Genomic DNA, 18155 nt, shown 5'->3' with positions numbered 1-18155 from the left:
TGGATGTCTGCAGGCTGGTGACATCACTGTTTACCCATGAACATAACAACAAAAGGGTTGTCTTGTACAAAAAATTCTTGCATGGCAAAACACTGTCACATATGAATAAAGCAATATTATCAGGATTTTACAACGTTTTTATGCAGCTTCATTCTAAGCCTGTTGTTGCAAGACCAAATTAAAAAAATAAAACTGGCAGAGAAAAAAACGTCTTTGAATAATACACCTGTAAGGATTTTTTTTGTGGTTATAAAACATTGTGGAATAAAAAGGGATTCCTCTTATGCCCAGGAGAGCAAACGAAGACCATCAGCAACAAGACACCGTTGTTATCATGATTTTTAATGCCTGAAATGATAATGACAGGGTATGTGTCAAGACAGAACACAGCTGACACCAAACTATATCACTGAATCTAGTAGGTCCATTTTCCAAAATTTGCATTACAGTTTCTTATAGAAAGTCAATCACTCAGCTTCTCAAAATCAAATACCTAATTAAAACCAAGTTTCTCAGGAGAATGAGCAATTTGAAATGAGTTAGATTTATTAAATCAAACTAAAAAGACAGAAACAATTTTTGTGAAACATTTCATTGACATGTATGTACGTTATAATTTGACTGATGTTATATCTGTTAAAATGAAAAAGGCAAAAGATATTTCTTTGTCCAAGGGGGCTTCCTTAAAGGAGTGTTATTAATATTTCTTTAAAATGTGTAAAAAAGGAGGTACTGTGCTTTTTTTGTATTGACCTGAAAATCTTCTTCTGGCATCCTCATTGTTTATTTACACAATTTGCAGCTTTAAAAACATCCCTAATTCAGCCCCTGTCTAAAACACTGCTGCCTCTTTAAGGGTCTGCGCCCCACAAACCCCCTTCTGTCTGATTGGCCAGTCCTCTGGAGGTTCCGTCAACAACTGATCCCGGCACTTGAGGCGGATCTACAGGCAGACCTTTGTGTTTAAGGCCCAGCTGTCATGCCATGTTTGGAATTGGACATCAATATGCGATGACCTCATCATTTCAGCAAGCTTTGTGAGGATTTCGTTAAAATTTCGTGAAAATCTCAGGCCAGTTTCAGAACTGTTTTGAGCAATTCACAGACCCATTCAGAGATATCTCTATCATATGAATGTGTATTGATTTGAAAACCTGCACACCTTTAGTATGAGCATCGTTGTTATTTTACGTCCATGTTTAAAATATGGGACGGCAGAGTACCCCCTCTTTAAAGAACTTTGATATGGTCTTGCTTCATGGTATAACTCCAAACCCTGTGATAAAAACAAAAGTTACAGAAAAAAAAACAAGAATGTTACATCCCATCAAACTGGGAGAATATTTTCTGAAATCCAAAAATGAAGGCTCTCTTGTTTTTTGCCTTGCATGTGAAAACTCTGACACCATGTACAGAGTTTTTTGTATTCCTTTGACCAGAAGTCTTCTCTTAAACTGGATTCTTTCTCTCTGACAGTAACAGAAGCAAGGATTCAGAGTTCATTAACACACTGAGACAACATGAGTGTGTTACATACCACTATGTAATTCCTTTAGACAGAGGACTTATCTCCTCATTCTTCCTGTTAGATCTAAGTGTGGAGTTTGGCACAACTGAGCATCACATCCTGTTACCAAGACCAGAACACTTAATTGGATTGTTTAATCAAAGGAACCACATTAAGTTGGTTTAAATCCTGTGTATCAGATCGATCTCAGGTTGAACATGGTAACAATAAGCCTCTGATGCATGGCCGAAGTAACTCATGGAGTCCTGCAAAGATCAATTGTATTCTACAGGTGAAAAAACGGTGAATTTGTATCCAGATCCCTGTCTATATGTATCCATGAAAACAAAATGTTAAGCGCTGTGTTAAAACACTGATAAAAATTATGATCAGCAGTTTTCTGCAGTTTGGCTCAGACAAAACTGAAGACATTGTGTCCTGGCCCAAACTCCAAAGAGACACATTACCAAATGATAATATAAATATTACAAAGATGAGACTGATTAGAGAGTATTGTAAGGATAAGGATGAAAAAGCTACTTGCTGCTTGTGAAAGGTTGATAAAATTCCAAACATAACTTAAAAGCTATTTGACAAAATATTTGGGAGTGTTGTTACAAATGGGGCATTTGGATGTCAAAGCAGCAGTCTGTGGCAGTTTCAACAGAAATAAGAGGGAAAAAAAACAGGCAAATGTTGAACATCAGGAGCTGGATGTTTGTTCATTTATGTAAGCAGATACACAAGAATATGGTAAACCTTGGAAGCCCTGTGATACATGGTTCCTCTTTTATCTGACAAATGAAAAAATGATAAATGGAGTCAAACATAACTGTTCAGTGGCATTTTTACCATATTCACAAAACATTAGAGAGGGGGTATTTTGCCTTTTTAGTCTTTAAACTGTCCCTCGTAGTAGCTTTATTAGTTGTTCTGCTGTATGCGTTGTTGTTGTTGTTGTCATTTATTGCATTTTTATCGTAAACTGTTTTTGTAGGGGATGCAAACTAAGCCAACTGTAAATGTACAGGATGTAATGAGTATACTGTGAATGTGCTGTATGTACAGGTCAATATTATAAAAGAGATTTTAATCTCAATGAGGCGTTTAAATATAATTAAATTATATTTTATAATTTAATTATATAAACCCCCAATCTGTCCAAGGGGCTGTTAACACGACAACGGTTTAGGATGAAACGCAACAATTTTGTTGCGTTTCAGCCTCGTGTTTACACAGTAACTCAAACTTTTGAAAACGGCCTCCAGAGTGGAGTGGAATTTTTCTGAAACACTGCCAACACCGTTGCTGTGTAAACAGTAAGCCAGCGTTTTCAGTGGAAACGCTAACGTCAAAGTCCGCTTTGCGCAAGCGCATACAACAGTCCATCAGTTACGATTGTCACTGACTAGCATGCTGTGTTTGTGCTGCTCAAGCTGCTGTATCTGCTGACTGTCTTTCAACAAAATGAGTATCCGTTGCTCCACTTTTGCACTTAGTGTTCCCCAAAACCCCAGATGATCGGCTCAACTCTACTTTGGTGGAGATCTCCCAAAAGCGGCTTCTGGACAAGACAGTTATAGCACCGACTATAGGCCTGGCATGCTTACTACAGCGTTTTCAGTTCCTCAGCGTTTCTGTGTAAATGCAATTTTTTTTCACTGCGTCTGAGTGTTTCCAGATGAAACGTTGTCATGTAAATTGGCGCTCCCTCTGGAGGCCTGCCTGAGGAAGAGCTGCGGGCAGACCTTGGTGTTTGAGGCCCACGTGTCCAATGTGGCAGGGACCACTTAGGAGATCCTTATGTGATAATTTCGTTGTTTGAACAAGACTCTTGAAAATCTTGTGAAGATCTTGCACTAATATAGAACAAGCTGTTTTAAACAGGTTACAGATTCTGGGATTTCATATGAGGGTGTTTTTTCATATGAAAACTTAGTTTGAAAATCAGCACGTTTAGTCTGAAGATCCAGCATCATTGAATTATATACATGTTTAAAATACTGGAAAGCATAAAACCCCCTCTTTAAGTAAAACACGCTGCTTTAACTCCTTGAACCAGTCTTTAACCTGTAAATTCAAGCTTCAGTCATAAATGACTCAATGACATAATCCTCACTTCATAAACATTAAATATGTCAAAAATCAAAATGACAAATCTTCATAAAAGTCCTTTGAGAATCCAAAAGTTGTGCACTCTTTTCCCACATGTTTATAAAAGTTAATACAGTTGGACCACTATATGATTAAAAGCAATATGACACTTTAAAAATGATCCGTAAAGTGCAATGTCACAATAAAATCATAAAAGGCTGAAAGCTCTTAATAAATACTCTCTGTACAGAATATGCACACCTACAGCTGAGCAGTCCATTAGGAGATGAGTAGGAGTAGTGTTCAGTCTGTGCGATTTTGGCAAAGAGGAGAACAGTTTAGGGAGGTTGTGCACAAACGGATGAGTTATTTCCAAAGGCTGCACCTATGATTTCAGACTCCTGTCTCCTTCGATCCAATACTCCTCTGACTGCATCTCTGTCAGTCGAGACACCGTCCTCTGGAAGGCAAATTGTTCCTCTTCTCCACTGAAGATTGACAGAGCGCTGGCTTCTTCCTGTTGAAAAGTAGAGATCAACAACAGAGGAGGTAAAATTACAAAGTTCAGTGGAACCATAACATAAGCAGCAAATCCTTAGCCTAAAATAATTTTGTATTAATTCAGACATTTTGAAAAGTAAAAATTTACATAATATTAAAAATTAGGAGTTAAATTTGAAATAAAACCATGAACCAAGCCAGGATATCAACTCTTTCAGTGGTGGGAGATTAAGTCACAGCATTATGTGCACATAGTCAGTCCAATTTCTTACTATTCAGGTAAACTAAGTATCTTCAGCCATATTTTTGTTGATTTTCTGCTTTTTGAAACGGGCTATCAGTGTACTCCCATAGACATGAGCTCTCACTGAAGCTTTACTTGTGCCGTCATGACGCCGTGCTAACCATACCCGTAGGTAATCAGTGTTGCTGGTTACGGATATATGGAATATGAAGAGTTAATGCTTGTCTTTTTTTTCAGTGTGACACCACGCATTCAAGGATCATCTGGGGCAAAAATGGAGCCCTAAATCTGGCTTGAAATTGTGTGCTGTGTTGCCAGCCAAAGCAGGGAAATCTCAACTATTGGGGAAGAGGTGGATATGTCACCGCAACTCTTATAATCTGATTAAAAATATTTTAAAATACCTATTCTAAATGGTTTCTGCTTTCAAAGGGTAGTGCTCACTGGGGTATAATGATTCCAAGCTGTTGTATTCTTACTTACATAACACAAGTTAGCAAGATGAACGAAAAACCTGACGTGCGATTTTGATGAAATTCTGTGGAAAGAAGAACTAAAACTTCTTGTCATTGATTTCTTAGAATTGAGAGAGGAAATGAAAAGTTTCTGACAATAGAGTATTTTAACGAAACACTTTGAATATCGTGAAATAGGAATTGCTATGAAAAATATGATAAATGTACCGACAAATAAACAGAGATCCCATTCATAGAATAAGAAGTGTCTTTTCTGTTATTGAGGAAAAATTGTAAAAGATTTGAAAAGTGAGACGTTGATATTCTTATTCCGAAATTTCACAATACAAAGACAGATGACCTACAGCTGTGAGGGAACAGCTCTTCTCACCAACAGCCTCAGCTGGTTTAATTATCTACATTTACGAGGAAAGGACACACCCGACATGAAAAACTGGTTCAACTGTGAAAACTTAGCGCAAGCTCTCACCCTTTTCAGCCCCAGATCGTCCATCAGGATGTGGCTTTCGTCATGACTGTGATCCCCGTCTTGTACAAAGATATCTTCTAAAGGATAATCGGCGAGGATGACAACCCGAACCTGAGATTAAATTAAAAATCATCCATTGATTATGATCATGAAGTGAAAAAGAGAAGCTTAAGATTTACACCTTCATGGAGGTGAAGCGTGTTCAGATACCAGCAGTGTACCTTGTGGTCGTAGAGAGCATCCACCAGCGTGATGAGCCGCCTAGCTTGGGTTTTCTTGTTCAGGGTCAGCAAAGGAATGTGGCGAATAAAGATGGTGTCAAAGAGACGGGACATCTCAAGGTAGTCACTGGCTCCTAAAGGCTGAAGCATTTACAAAGTCAAAATACTGAATATCTCATGTTTATGCAGGTCAAACTACGCTCATTGAAGTCACTGGTGCCCCTAACGCTGGTGCTTTGTCTGGACATGTCCAAGGTGTTCCAGCTGCTTGAGTGTCACTGATGAGTGAGTCATTGAAGACGTGTCAGACAACCAAAGAACATTTAAATTAGTTACATTTAGTTTGACACTCAGGTCAAATTCTTTGTTTAGGAAAATCACACCAAAATGACTTAAAAAAGAACAATATGCATAACGTTAAAAGGCTTATTTTTCAATTTGATGCCACAAGGACCTTAAATGGCAAGGATATCTACCTCTAAATTTTAAAGTTAATATCTGTTCAACTCTTTTTTTAAACTTATACCTCTTTAAGCCCAAAGTGACCCTTTACACTTGTGTCCTAACTCGACCCACCACTTTGAAGTCTGTATTTTCTCAATTCTCTAGCATAGATCACAGTAAAGAAAAGCTGGAAACCTTCATATTTGAATTGTCACGACTAGAAAATTCTCAAATCAAGTCAAATAAACAAAGAAAATAATTAATTAGCAAGATTATTTCTCAGTCATTTTCTCTCAGTTGAGAGAAAATATTAATTTTACTGGTAATAAAGACAGGCCAAGGGAAAATATATGAACTTGCCACTTTTTTCAATAAAGACTGCTCCAAGAATAAACTGATGCACAAAGTTATACCTTAATGACGTGACAAGTTATTGCTTTATTTCTATTTATTTGTGAATGTCACTTTCAATATTATTATCATAATATCCACTGATAATGTGCAACACCCTGTTGGTGAAAACTTGTTACTGTGTGCAATAATCTGACTGTGAAGTACATATCCCTCCCATAAGCGCAATACTCGCTATATCCTCTTTCTACTGTGTTTACAGTGTTTTTTTGATACTCTAGTGTTTTTTTGTATATTCTTTATTTAAACAGTTCCATATTCTTTCTCTTAAGTGTTTATATTCTCTATTTTTTTTAACTTATCATATTCCTTATTTAAATCTTTTATACGTATCTTTATATCTTTAGTTTTTGACTCTGAGAGAGCCCTGCACAAGATTTCCAATGTGTCTGGACTGTCGGTCCATCTACAAATGGCAAATAAAAAAAACCTTGAATCCTTGAATAGAAGTGTAAGAGCTTACTCTATCACACAGCTCCTCAAAGGTGCAGTCTGCGATGGTCCCACACGCTTTATTCAAACGCACTTTCCTGTTGTGAACATTCATGACTCTTGGTCTTGTTACTGCGGAAAAGAACCGTGCTGTAAGTTCATCATAAAAACATCAACACAGATAAACATTTAAAGTCTACATGAGAGTCCACTTACTGTCATTCTGCTTGAAAGCCAGCTCATCAAACATCTTGTCTAGTGTCACTTCCACATCAGGTTCACTGGAGCTGCAGAGTATGAACAGGGAATCATTACAGCTCACAGTGGATCAACATCTGACTGACTATTTTACTTTGTGGGTTTCTTACAGGAAGTAGAGTTTTCCTGCAGAGGGTCTGTTTCTTTTTCGGTAATCTATGCCAGAATCCAGGCGCAGAGTTTTACAGTGATTCTGCATCAGAGGGATGAGAAATTAACTAGTGACACAAAACAACAAAACAGAAAGACAAATTTTAGTTTCATTTTCTATTGATGAAGTTTTTCTTACCTGCAGGACAGCAATAAAAGGGACAAAGTTCACCCTCTGCAAACCGTTCTTGTACAAGTCTGGGAATAAAGAGTAACACAAATATTACCAGGTTAAAGGCCAGGATCAAACTGCAGACCTTCATTCATCTACAGCAACATTTGTTCCTCACCTTCTGGGTGGCGATTAGAAGTGGCCACAACAACGACACCGTTCAGAAACAGGTTCTCAAAAAGCTGCTTCAGAATCATGGCATCAGCGATGTCAGTGACCTGAAATATGTAAAACAAGCAAATCAACAGCTGATACAGCATTAATAAGAAAATTATAAACGTAGCACATACAGTGAAACACTGTGTCTAAATACTGAAAGATGATCACTTGAAACTCGTCAAAGCACAGCAGACACGCCTCCTCACTGATCTCCTCTGCTACTGGAGCGATAGGGTCATAGGACTTGGCCATTTTTCCCGCTTTCCTCTTAGGCATGCTCTGTTTGAGACGATGGATCCCTGAAGAAGACCAGAAAAAAAACAGAGAGAGAATAACAGGCCATGAATGTAACCAGTTAACTTCTGACAGGAAGAGACATGTACTAAACCTTGACATCGTCAGTGCTCTCAGGATCTCCCTCTGGGTCTGCCATACAAACATTTTTACCTTTACTCTGCATGTTAAGCTAACTTATGATTGTTGGAGGCAAACAAAGAACAAAAACAAAGAGAACAACTATGCATCTTGATTTCAATGCAGCTTTCATACTAACACGAGTTGTACTCACTTTTATGCACGTCCAACATAAAACCGTGAAAATGAACCCTCTTCTTTTTTTCAGTCTCAACGTACATGTAAAACATGTCCATCACCATGGTCTTTCCTGTGCCTGAAACAGGACAGAGGATGTGAGTCAAATTGCTGAGGTTAAAAATAAGACAGATTATCCTTGTAATTTATCTGCTGTCAATTTGTCTTACCCACATCACCAAAGATGTAGTAACCTTTTGGAGGCTTTGGTTTGGAGAAAAACTGAAAGAAAAATCATCCCACAATAAATAAGATCCTACATTACAACAAGAATTTCTGGAGACAGATTCAAAGGTGATAGACGGATAAGGAAAGGGATTCAGATTCAGAATATTTATTGTACCCTTGGGTAAATTCAGTTTACAGTGAGTGAGTACTCTTGTATTATAGACACACAAAACAACACGAGACGAGACAAAGTGACGACAGTGCCTAGGCTAAAAGAACAAGGAGGACAGCCCTGAGATAAAAAGCAAGATAAGTTAAAACATCAGTGGGTAAAAGAAGGCCTAGAATATGTCGAACCAGGCTGAAAGATAAATATGTGCCATTCATAAGAACAATATGAGAGAAACAGTACAAGGAATAAATAAATTAGTGAGGTAAAAGTGCAATTTCTCTCATTTGTCAATAGCACGGATGGCTGCTGGTACAAAGCTGTTTTTATATCGTCTGGTTTTATAAGCAGGAACCATGTACCTCCGCCCTGATGGAAGCTGCTGAAACTCTCCATTGAGAGGGTGAGAGTCATCTCTTACAATAGAGTTACCAATCCTCTGTAGCTGTTTGGCATACAGGGATTCTGGGTAAAGCTGAGACTCTCCTATCAGTTTACAGGACCATTTCACGATTTGGTTTAAACTGTTTTTGTTTTTCAATGACACGTTTCCAAACCATGAAACAAGACAGAAAGTCAAAACTGATTCAATAAAAGCACGATAAAACAAGGTCAGCATGGTCCAATCAATGTTAAAAGTGGGCAGTTTTCTCAGGCAGAAGAGGCGCTGGCGTCCTTTCTTACACACAACTTCACAGGGAAAACAGTTCAGGTGTCAGGCCACGACACTCCTCGAAAAGTAAGGCTCTTTGGAAATGGACTGTGGACATGGAAAGAATTCCATATGGGGGGGGGGGGGGGGGGGGGAATTCGAATAATTGTTGTTTTCTGCTGTCTAATATGTTGGAATGACATGAAGTCAGAAGTCATATTTCTACTTTAATACTAACTAAGGAGTAGCTGGGTGATGTTGCACCCCTGTTAATGTACCAAAACCTTTTTTAAAGTATAATCCCTTGGAATGGCAACATATAAATACTATGAGCTTAAGTCTTTTTAGACATATAAACACACATGTTGATTTTAAGAATCAATTCAAAACGGAAGACACCCCCCACTGCCATAATGTAACACAGATAGAAGATAGAGATAGAAAGGTAAAATAACTACCAACCCAAAAGTTTCCACTTTAATTTATGTCAGTATGCTGACACCTGTTTACCTTGGCGAACATAGACGTCGGCGTGTTGCTGTATCCTCTGAGTGTTTTGTGGAGCTGGTCCAGTTTCTCTAGCACCGCTTTCTGATGCGCATCCTCCCGTAGCGTTCCGTCCCTGATCAGCCCGTTGTAGTGGTCCAGAGGCCCGCTGAACCCGGCAGCGTTGACAGTGCTCTCCTCCGCCACCTCCTGAGCTTTCGCGGAGTAACCTTAAAGCGTGACAACAACACACAAAGTACGCCTCAGCAGACTTTACTGGTACGAGAGACCTTCAAAGTTGTGTACATTGATGCGGAATGTGACGTTACGACTGTGGACGAAGAGCAAAGGTTAGCGAGTGACAGCTGGGCGTTTGACAGCTGACACAGCAGAAAAATTTGAAAAAGAAAAATAACTGTAGGTTTATTCGTAAGCTCTAATAACTTGTTTCGCTGTTGGATGAACTATCCTACAGGAATAGAAACGGAAATAATGTTTCATTTAAGGTGGAGTTGAGTCAACTTTTGCTGTAAACCAGCGCAACACAACCGTTTCTCTTCTTCTTCAACATATAAAATGCCTCACCTCGTCTGCAGAGCTCTGTCAGAGGTTTAAACAGCTCCCTAGACGGATATTTCTCTCGTAAAAGGAGTCTACACCCCACAGAAACTGAGGGTGACATCTTTGAAAACAGCGGTATGCGCACCGCCATCTTGGCTTCAAACGTTGTCAACGTAACTTTATTGGCAAACACAAAACAAACAAGCCTTTCTTTTTCGCAGCCAGCAGGGGGCACAGTTTCACCCTGTTTATGAACATGGATTTTATTTTATGTTCAGGTGAAATTTAAACGGTTACAATCTCAAAAACAAGTGGTGTGGCAGGAAACACGAAAGTGAAAATTGAGAGAGATTCCAAGAAAGTGTTTAACTTCCTGTTTAATATGATGATGAGTCCAAACCAAGGGGCAACATCCAATTCAGAAAAATGTAGCCTATGTTACATTTGTGAAAAAACCCCTGTGAGTGACCTGAAATTTAGCAACAACCCAAACTATAATAGAAAAATAAAAAAAGAAAAGAAATATGTAATAAATCCCAAATTGTAATAACTAACCCAAGGTGTTATAGCTTTTTGCCTAAAATGTAAAAAAAATGTAAAAACTTGTTACCTTTTAGGTCAATCATCCAAATTTGGGATTTATGACATTTTTGTTATTACATTTCAGGCTCAGCACTTTTGAAGATGCTTTTAGGGGGGCTTTTTTATGCCTTTGATTCAATAATAGAGAGGACAGAGAACGAAATAGGGTGAGAGTGGAACATGACAGGCGGCAAACCCTGGATTCAAACCCAGGCCATCTGCACAAAGGCAGACCTCATAGAGCAATTGAGGCCTAAACTACTAGGCCATTTGTGTGGCTGGGGCTAAACACTTTTGTTACATTATGGACCAGTTATTACATTTCAGGCTTTATTACATTATTTTTTTCAATTTACATCAGGTCATTGTTACATTTCATTATGTTTAAATGGTTGGATCCGGACATACCAGAAACCATGTACACACCGAGCCAAAAAAAAGAGAGGCCATTTTTACAGCAGAAATAAACAAGTTTAGTCTAAAATGTATGCCACCTGAAAAGCTAATTTCTCTAAAGGCACACACAGGGAGTGATTTTCTTTGATCTAACTGGACGGTTTGGGAGATATCAAAATGACGAGTTAGTTTATTGTACAGTCTATGATCAAAACTTGTGCGAATTACCTTTTGTTACCATGCCAACAAGTAAAATGATGATTTCACAATGGCATATGCTGTTACACTCATGGTCTCTGTATAATTTTTATAGAGCCATAGCAAAGGCATTCTCATATTTTTACTACTTCTCTGCTATCTATATTACAATATTGCTTCAAAAGCAAAATCTTTAACTTTCTGCATCATTTCCACAACACAAAGGATTGAGACAACTGCCAGATTTATTTGCACTTCACTTGTAACAAAAAAACTAAAAAACTGTGATTTTTATCTAAAATAAGATTATGGTATCCTTTAGGCTTTTTAAAATTTGGATATGCCACATATAATTGTATTAGTGCCATACCTATCTACCGTACCACCCTATCTCCAAAACCTTAAAGGGGGGTATTGTGTGTTCCCATTTTTTAAAACATGGATAAAAAGTAACAAAGTTGGATGGTTGAAATAGCCTTTTAACATTTATGTTCAACACCAAACAGTATTTTTTTTATCTGTTGGATAAAAAGCAAACCATATATCAAAGTGCTTAGTGATTTTACAACCAAAAATATGAACTGCAAACCTAAAATCTGAATAAATCAGCCCTTAATTAATGTGACTGTAATATTTAAAACACACTACAGATAACAGAGGGAGAGGGGGAGGTAAAACAACTCTCAGACAGTTTCAAGTGAGTATTCTCATTATAATCTGAGAGCAGAAACTCGGTCTAATTATACCTCCACAGCACAGAGCAGCCCAAACATCATGGCAGACAACCGACAGGGTGTTACAGGGCTTACAGGCTTGTTGCCATGACAACAGAGCAGCCTCCCCCTCTCCCCCTCTCTTTTTCGCTCATGCTCCTCTGTCTCTTTAATGCACACACGCGCACGTACACACTGTCACTCTCTGTCTGCCTGTCTCTGGTGCACACACACACACACACACACACACACACACACATACACACACATGTACAGTATTACAGTGGAATCCGCTGTGCCGTGCTCTGCTGGTGGAAACAGGAAGAATAGGAAACACAGTGAGGAGCAAAGGGAGACTCCACATCTGTCTGGATGGTGAGTGCTTGCTTAGCTGTTATCGTTTGTTTACCTGCTATATCTGCATGTAATTCTGCTTTAAACAGCAATTTTAAGGCTATAATTTTGTATCTTCAGCCCGAGTAGCATGATTCGTGAGTCGCTTGTTTCCCATTTCTGGCACTGTATCTTCTTCTTTTCTTATTTTTAAAAAAAGATTAGGGTGGTAGCTGTCATCATAATGGTAATTCATTGCTGGGTAGCCATGGTGAAGTCAATTTCCCTCCTCCCTTTGCTGCTGCTGAATGCATTAGTCTAATGAGATGTCTGCAGCCTGTGTGCCGAGCAGCAGCAGCAGCAGCAGCAGCAGTGTGTTAACCAAAGGGGGACAAAGCCTCAAACAGCAAGAGCAAGATGGCTTTTCCTGCGTTGTTGGGGATTTAGCTTCATAGTCACCTTAAGGCTCGTGGGATTTAAGACAAAAGGGGCTCAGCTCTTGGTCTTTCACAATAGAAGACATCAGGTAATGGGCACCCCTCCTCCTCTTCCTCCTCCTCCTCCTCCTCCTCTGTCAGGTTTATTGGTGTGTTACCAGTGCAGGATGGAGGTGCTGATTCCACTCAGCTCATGCATGGCTGCCTTTTGTGTTCTGTGATTATTACGATGCTCTGCTTGATGCTGCCTTTCCGAACGGCACTGCTCAGATGAGTGTTCTGCAGTCAGTCACTCTTTGCATGCTGCTGTTTCACAACCTGAACCATAGCTGCTCTGCTAACGCCGCTCTGTGATATGTGACAAGGTGGGACTGACGTGCAACAAAAAAAAGTGCATGCTCCCTTGCTCCATTTCTGCAGTTTGAGCCAGAGTTCCTTCTCTTTGTCTGCAGCTCCAAATGAGTGTACCTGCAGCAACGGCACAGAAATCAGACGGCAACAACAACAACAACAGTGAGATGCAATCAGCTGCAGTGGCTCCCTCCTTCATCCCCAGCCAGGCGGGGAAGATACCAGGCAGGAAGAGAGGGAGACCCCCACTCCGCAGTGTCGCCAAGATGGATTTTCCAAACCGCTACCCTGAGTCGCTCCCACCACTCAAAGTGCCAAAGAAGAGGGGGAGAAAACCTGGCTTCAAGGTCAGCCAGATGCAGGGGAAACATGGGGATGTGTGTGTGTGGATGCAGTGTGTTTAAAAATGCATGTGTACACAGAAAGGCACAGACACACAGGCTCCATGCCCTTCAGGTTTTGTGGGACCCCAGTGTACCAGAGAGACTTAACATCTGCGTCCTGTAAGCATCAGGGAACATTTTTCAGTCAGAAGCAGAGCAAATCCATTTTTCTTCTCTAACTCACACGATGCATCATCTGCTGCGAAAAACTACAGATTAATACAAATTTTGTTATGTTTATTCTCTAATCCCTAATCCCCTCATGATTTAGCGGAAAAGTAATAAACTTCTTTCTCTGCAGCTCAAACCGAGAATGGTGATGACACCACTGGCTATTTCTCCACCCAGCAGCACCCCTGAGCCGGACATGAGCTCCATTCCTCAGGATGCAGCCACCATCCCCCACTCTGCCACGCCCCAGGTGCTCACAGGTAAATCATGACACACCATAAAAGATGCAGTGATGGCTTCAAGTCATGAGGAGATTATTAGAATAACACTGGTACCATATATTATCTTCTTTCTTCACCCATTTTCCCTCCATCAGTCTGTATCTACATAAACAAGCAGGCAAACACAGGCCCCAATCTGGACAGAAAGAAGATCCAGCAGCTCCCCGATCACTTCGGACCTGATAGGCCATCTGTGGTCCTCCAGCAGGCCGTCCAAGGCTGCATCGACAGCGCCTTCCAGCAGAAAACAGTCTTCACCCTCCTCACGCAAGGCTACGGGGGAGAAAAAATATCAGGTGTTGTACAGAGACCTCCCTCAGGTGTTGCTTTCTATTTGTTCAGCAGCTTCTTTTTCCTTCGCATTTCACTGCTCGTTAGTAGAAAACATTTATTAGCGAGAGTTCCCTTGGTGGGAAATTGCTGCTAAACTGTCGTGTTGTTTCTACTTTGCCCCTCCAGCCACGTTTGATGGGAAGCAGCACCTTCTCAGCCTCCCCGTGGTGAACAGCATCGACTATGTGCTTCGTTTTCTGAAGAAGCTCTGCCGCAGCTTGCACTGTGAAAACCTCTTCAGCGATCAGCCCATTACCCAGCACAGCGGTGGCTCCTACCAGTCAGATGGTACTTCTCAATTCTTTGTTGTAAAAGCCACTATCCAGAAACACACAAACCCTCTGAAGTTATTATTTCTGTAATCATGTTTTTAGCTGAAACAGAGGACTACCAATTGGATCAGTCAGACGGAAAACGGTATTCTGTGGATCCAGGTGATTCCGCTTTCAGCTCTATCGGCTCGTCGTACTCGCCAAAGTCCTCCTACGGGTTTCGCTCCCAGCAGCAGTTCTCAAACGGCTCAGCCTCCATGAGCATGTGTCGGCAGTCGTCCAACAGTCCAAACACGTTTCCAGAGAGCAACAGGACAGGTGAGAAATCAAACCAAGATCAAGACCAAGGGTTTTCATGGTTATGAAGTACAGAAATAACACCAAGTGTTTCTTTGTGTCTTTCAGGAGCTTATACAGCATCTTCAGAGTCCCAGGACTCCAAAGCTCCCCCCAACAAAGACCCCTCCACCTGGTCTGTAGAGGATGTTGTCTGGTTTATCAGGGATGCTGACCCACACGCTCTCGGCCCTCATGCAGACATCTTTAGAAAACACGTAAGCTTATCTTTATGTTCCACTCTTTCTTGTTTCTCTGCGTGTCTGAAATTATTTTGCCGACCACCTTTCTTTCTCCACTTCTCTTAGGAGATCGATGGAAATGCCTTGCTACTCCTAAAGAGTGACATGATCATGAAGTATCTTGGACTCAAGCTCGGGCCGGCGTTGAAGCTGTGCTACCACATCGACAAACTAAAGCAGACTAAGTTCTAAAAATCGACAAAATATTTTTTTTCCCTCTTCAATTTTAAATTAACGGTACGGTAAATTAACTTTTGGGAAGGGTCACATGTTAGACTCCATGTCTGTGAGCCAATGCAAGGGGGATGAGTCGGCAGTTATTGTAAGCTAAGAATCAAGATGTGACACTTTCTTTGAGCTGCTAAAGTATGACAGAAAATACTTTTACTGCTAATTTAACTCTATGACATCACTTTCGGTTCAAATCAAAAACAGATGTACACATTACCCAAAGGGGGCTACATCTAAAATGATGAAGTCCGACGGAAAAATAATAAAGGCTCCAGTTGAAGGGTGTATCAGAGGTAATTAAGCATTTCTTCAACAAAAACATACTCAAACAGTTTTAACTTTGTATTTATACCTTTTGTTGAACAGCCTTTGAAGTGGTTAACTTGTCTGTTAGCGTAGCCTCTTATTAAGTTGTTTATTACACAGTCAGTAGCCACCATGGGACATTACCGCTCACTGAGAGTCATGTTTGTCCTACTGATGAATGTAACTATGATATTTTCCCTCTTTGAGCTCTGTTTTTGGTCTCAACCAGCTGCCGAGGGCGATATCTAACTTTTGAGGTGCTAAACACTCCTCTGTTTTCACCAGCTAGATGCTTAGTGTTTCTGTCTCTTTCTGGCTTTTCTGTTTTAACTGAAAGCAGCTGTTGCTGTAAAGGAAAAATAGGATGGTGGAAACGAACCAAAACAGTAACATTGTGAGTCAGATAATTTAATTATTTGTAGGAATTTTACCTGCAACTTCCAGTGATGTAAAATTAAGCCAATGCTGAAGTGCCAAAGGGTTGCAGTTCTTCAAGCTTCCACTTGAGGCTGCCTCCAAAAGCACAGAAGACTTCATCAAAACCATTTTCTAGAACACATTAAAAGATAACATACATTTGTCCATATAGCCCATTTCTCTAAACATCCATGTTTTTTAACAGTCTACAGCTGAAACTAGCTTTAAAACTTAAAGGAGCTGCAGAGTTGTTGTAATTCAATGTAAGCCTATCAAAAGAAGAAGAACAGACTCTAGCCACTTTCAAATCTTGAGCACAGAAACTCTGAATGTTTAACTCTCAAGGGCTGGTTTAAAGGCAGTTAATGGAAGTGAGGATTCTTGTACATGGAATCTTACTTTCCAAAGTCTCTTCCTATTGGCTCACAGACCTGGGGTTGGTAGTTTAACCCTCTTGGTGCATTTTTTAAAGATTCCCATGATGTCATGTAGTGATAAGAAAAAAAAAATCATTCCTTTTCTTCTCTCCTCTCTTACTGAATCACTCTACTTTGGGCACAGATTTTAAGCTAAAAAAGCATCAGATTGTAGAAAACATCCTTCACACTCATCATGTAAAAAAAGTAAAGGCCAGTGTCTGGAGAAGTTTTGTCTCACAAATCGTTGTGAGCAGCACATTTTTTCTGCTGCATGCAGATCTCATTATATATACAGTATATTCATCATCTAAGAAGAAATGCATAACAGGAAACACTTTATACCTTAAAAAACTCTCACTTTGACAAAACTTAACATTAAAATCTTGTTTACTTGTGTAACTAAGCTGAAAACATATCTATCCTGTACTGGAATATGGTGCATTGACTCTTACAGTGTTGCTTTTTAATTGAGAGATTTAGGAAAATCATTTTGATAATATTTTTTTACATTACTGGGTAACAAAAAAGTAATGTTTTCATTGGATTTTTCATTTTTTTCTTATAATTTTCATATTAAAAAAACAATATAACCTTAACAAAACATAGACAGACAGTAGCTCTCTTCTTACTATATATGAAGAAAATGAGAGGATTGTGAACGTGAATAATATATTTATGTTTAGATATGCAAGATTGTTACATGCCAATTATCTCCAGAGGCTCTTCATGTATACGCTACAAACATGTTTTAATTTATACATTTCTATCAGTATTGATAAAGAGGTTGTCAAAACACGTCAATGTCACACTGGAAAAAAATGAACGGCTATGTAAATGGGTATATAATATAATATTGCTTTTGTATACCACTTTAGGTGTACAGTATGCATCCTTTTTTAATCAATTAACCTTTGTAAGTGAATGCTGCTGTAAAGATATTACATGTAAGCCATGCCTAGTGAGATCAAGCTAAGGTGTTTCAATTGGAAATTCACTATGAGAAAGAGTTTTAGAGAACGCTGAGCGAGTCAGCGCTCGATGCTGGTGCTAAAGTAAATGATGTATTTAACTGTTTGCCTTTGTGTTTGTGAGATGTAAAGGATATGTGTATACTGTACTGTATGTGAGCATTAAATTAAGAAATCAAGTAATCAGAGACTTTCTAATCTCACCTTTATTTGTGTCTACTGACTGAATTGAAGCAGCAATTATTTTCTCCTGATCCAACATTCATTCAAGTACATGTCTATTGTTGTGCCACCATATTTCAATTTGTTGGCCGTATTAAATGGAGTGAAATTCCTAATTGTCCAACACTTTCTGGGATCATGACAGGCTAAAAGATAAAACACTGCCATTTCAGGATGAGTGGTAAGCCATAGTTTAATAGTTAGCAACATTTAATTAACTATGAGCTTTTGTAAGCAATGTTAGCATCCAACAACTGTCTCACTTACAATATTGGCTGGTTTGAAAGTGTCTAAATGCTTTGTTGGAAAATATTCATATCTCACTCTTTAGTTAACACCAGATTTTGGTTAATGCTTAAATACAACTGTTTTTGTGCCAACATCACTGTAACTAAGCTA

The 18155-nt window shown here is 39.4% G+C and overlaps 2 protein-coding genes across 5 annotated transcripts in view; one reads left to right on the top strand and one right to left on the bottom strand.

The window, feature by feature from the left end:
* Window positions 1-3531: 3531 nt before the first annotated feature.
* afg1la (AFG1 like ATPase a) overlaps window positions 3532-18155 on the bottom strand; it is a 30015-nt gene continuing 15391 nt past the window's right edge. For 2 of the 3 annotated variants that reach the window (XM_074692194.1, XM_074692195.1), the window contains 12 exons: window positions 9629-9834; window positions 8300-8351; window positions 8107-8208; window positions 7707-7837; window positions 7498-7597; window positions 7347-7405; window positions 7168-7250; window positions 7016-7086; window positions 6831-6931; window positions 5513-5653; window positions 5292-5402; window positions 3532-4118 (listed from right to left, as the gene is read on the bottom strand). In XM_074692194.1, coding sequence (XP_074548295.1) covers window positions 3987-4118; window positions 5292-5402; window positions 5513-5653; window positions 6831-6931; window positions 7016-7086; window positions 7168-7250; window positions 7347-7405; window positions 7498-7597; window positions 7707-7837; window positions 8107-8208; window positions 8300-8351; window positions 9629-9640 — 1095 coding nt within the window. In that variant the 5' untranslated portion in view covers window positions 9641-9834 and the 3' untranslated portion in view covers window positions 3532-3986. Of the gene's footprint in view, window positions 4119-5291; window positions 5403-5512; window positions 5654-6830; window positions 6932-7015; window positions 7087-7167; window positions 7251-7346; window positions 7406-7497; window positions 7598-7706; window positions 7838-8106; window positions 8209-8299; window positions 8352-9628; window positions 9835-10189; window positions 10326-18155 lie in introns of those variants that run through there. The other variant, XM_074692196.1, reaches the window with a different exon arrangement.
* On the top strand, window positions 12219-17717 carry LOC141806592 (sex comb on midleg-like protein 4). Of its 2 annotated transcripts, none has more exons than XM_074692191.1 (8): window positions 12219-12429; window positions 13277-13522; window positions 13860-13989; window positions 14106-14330; window positions 14470-14631; window positions 14718-14933; window positions 15021-15169; window positions 15260-17717. In XM_074692191.1, exons 1-8 carry the CDS (start codon window positions 12427-12429, stop codon window positions 15383-15385), a joined length of 1257 nt encoding a protein of 418 aa, XP_074548292.1. In that variant the 5' UTR covers window positions 12219-12426; the 3' UTR covers window positions 15386-17717. The 2 variants fall into 2 exon arrangements, with proteins under 2 accessions (XP_074548292.1, XP_074548293.1); XM_074692192.1 differs by having other exon boundaries at window positions 12221-12429; window positions 14106-14306.

This window comes from Halichoeres trimaculatus, unplaced genomic scaffold (assembly GCF_033239565.1).
Source record: "Halichoeres trimaculatus isolate MK-OKI-2021-1 unplaced genomic scaffold, fHalTri1.1 fHalTri1_scaffold_17, whole genome shotgun sequence".
In the NCBI taxonomy this organism is placed as follows: domain Eukaryota; kingdom Metazoa; phylum Chordata; class Actinopteri; order Labriformes; family Labridae; genus Halichoeres; species Halichoeres trimaculatus.
This window is presented reverse-complemented; position numbering and strand designations above follow the sequence as displayed.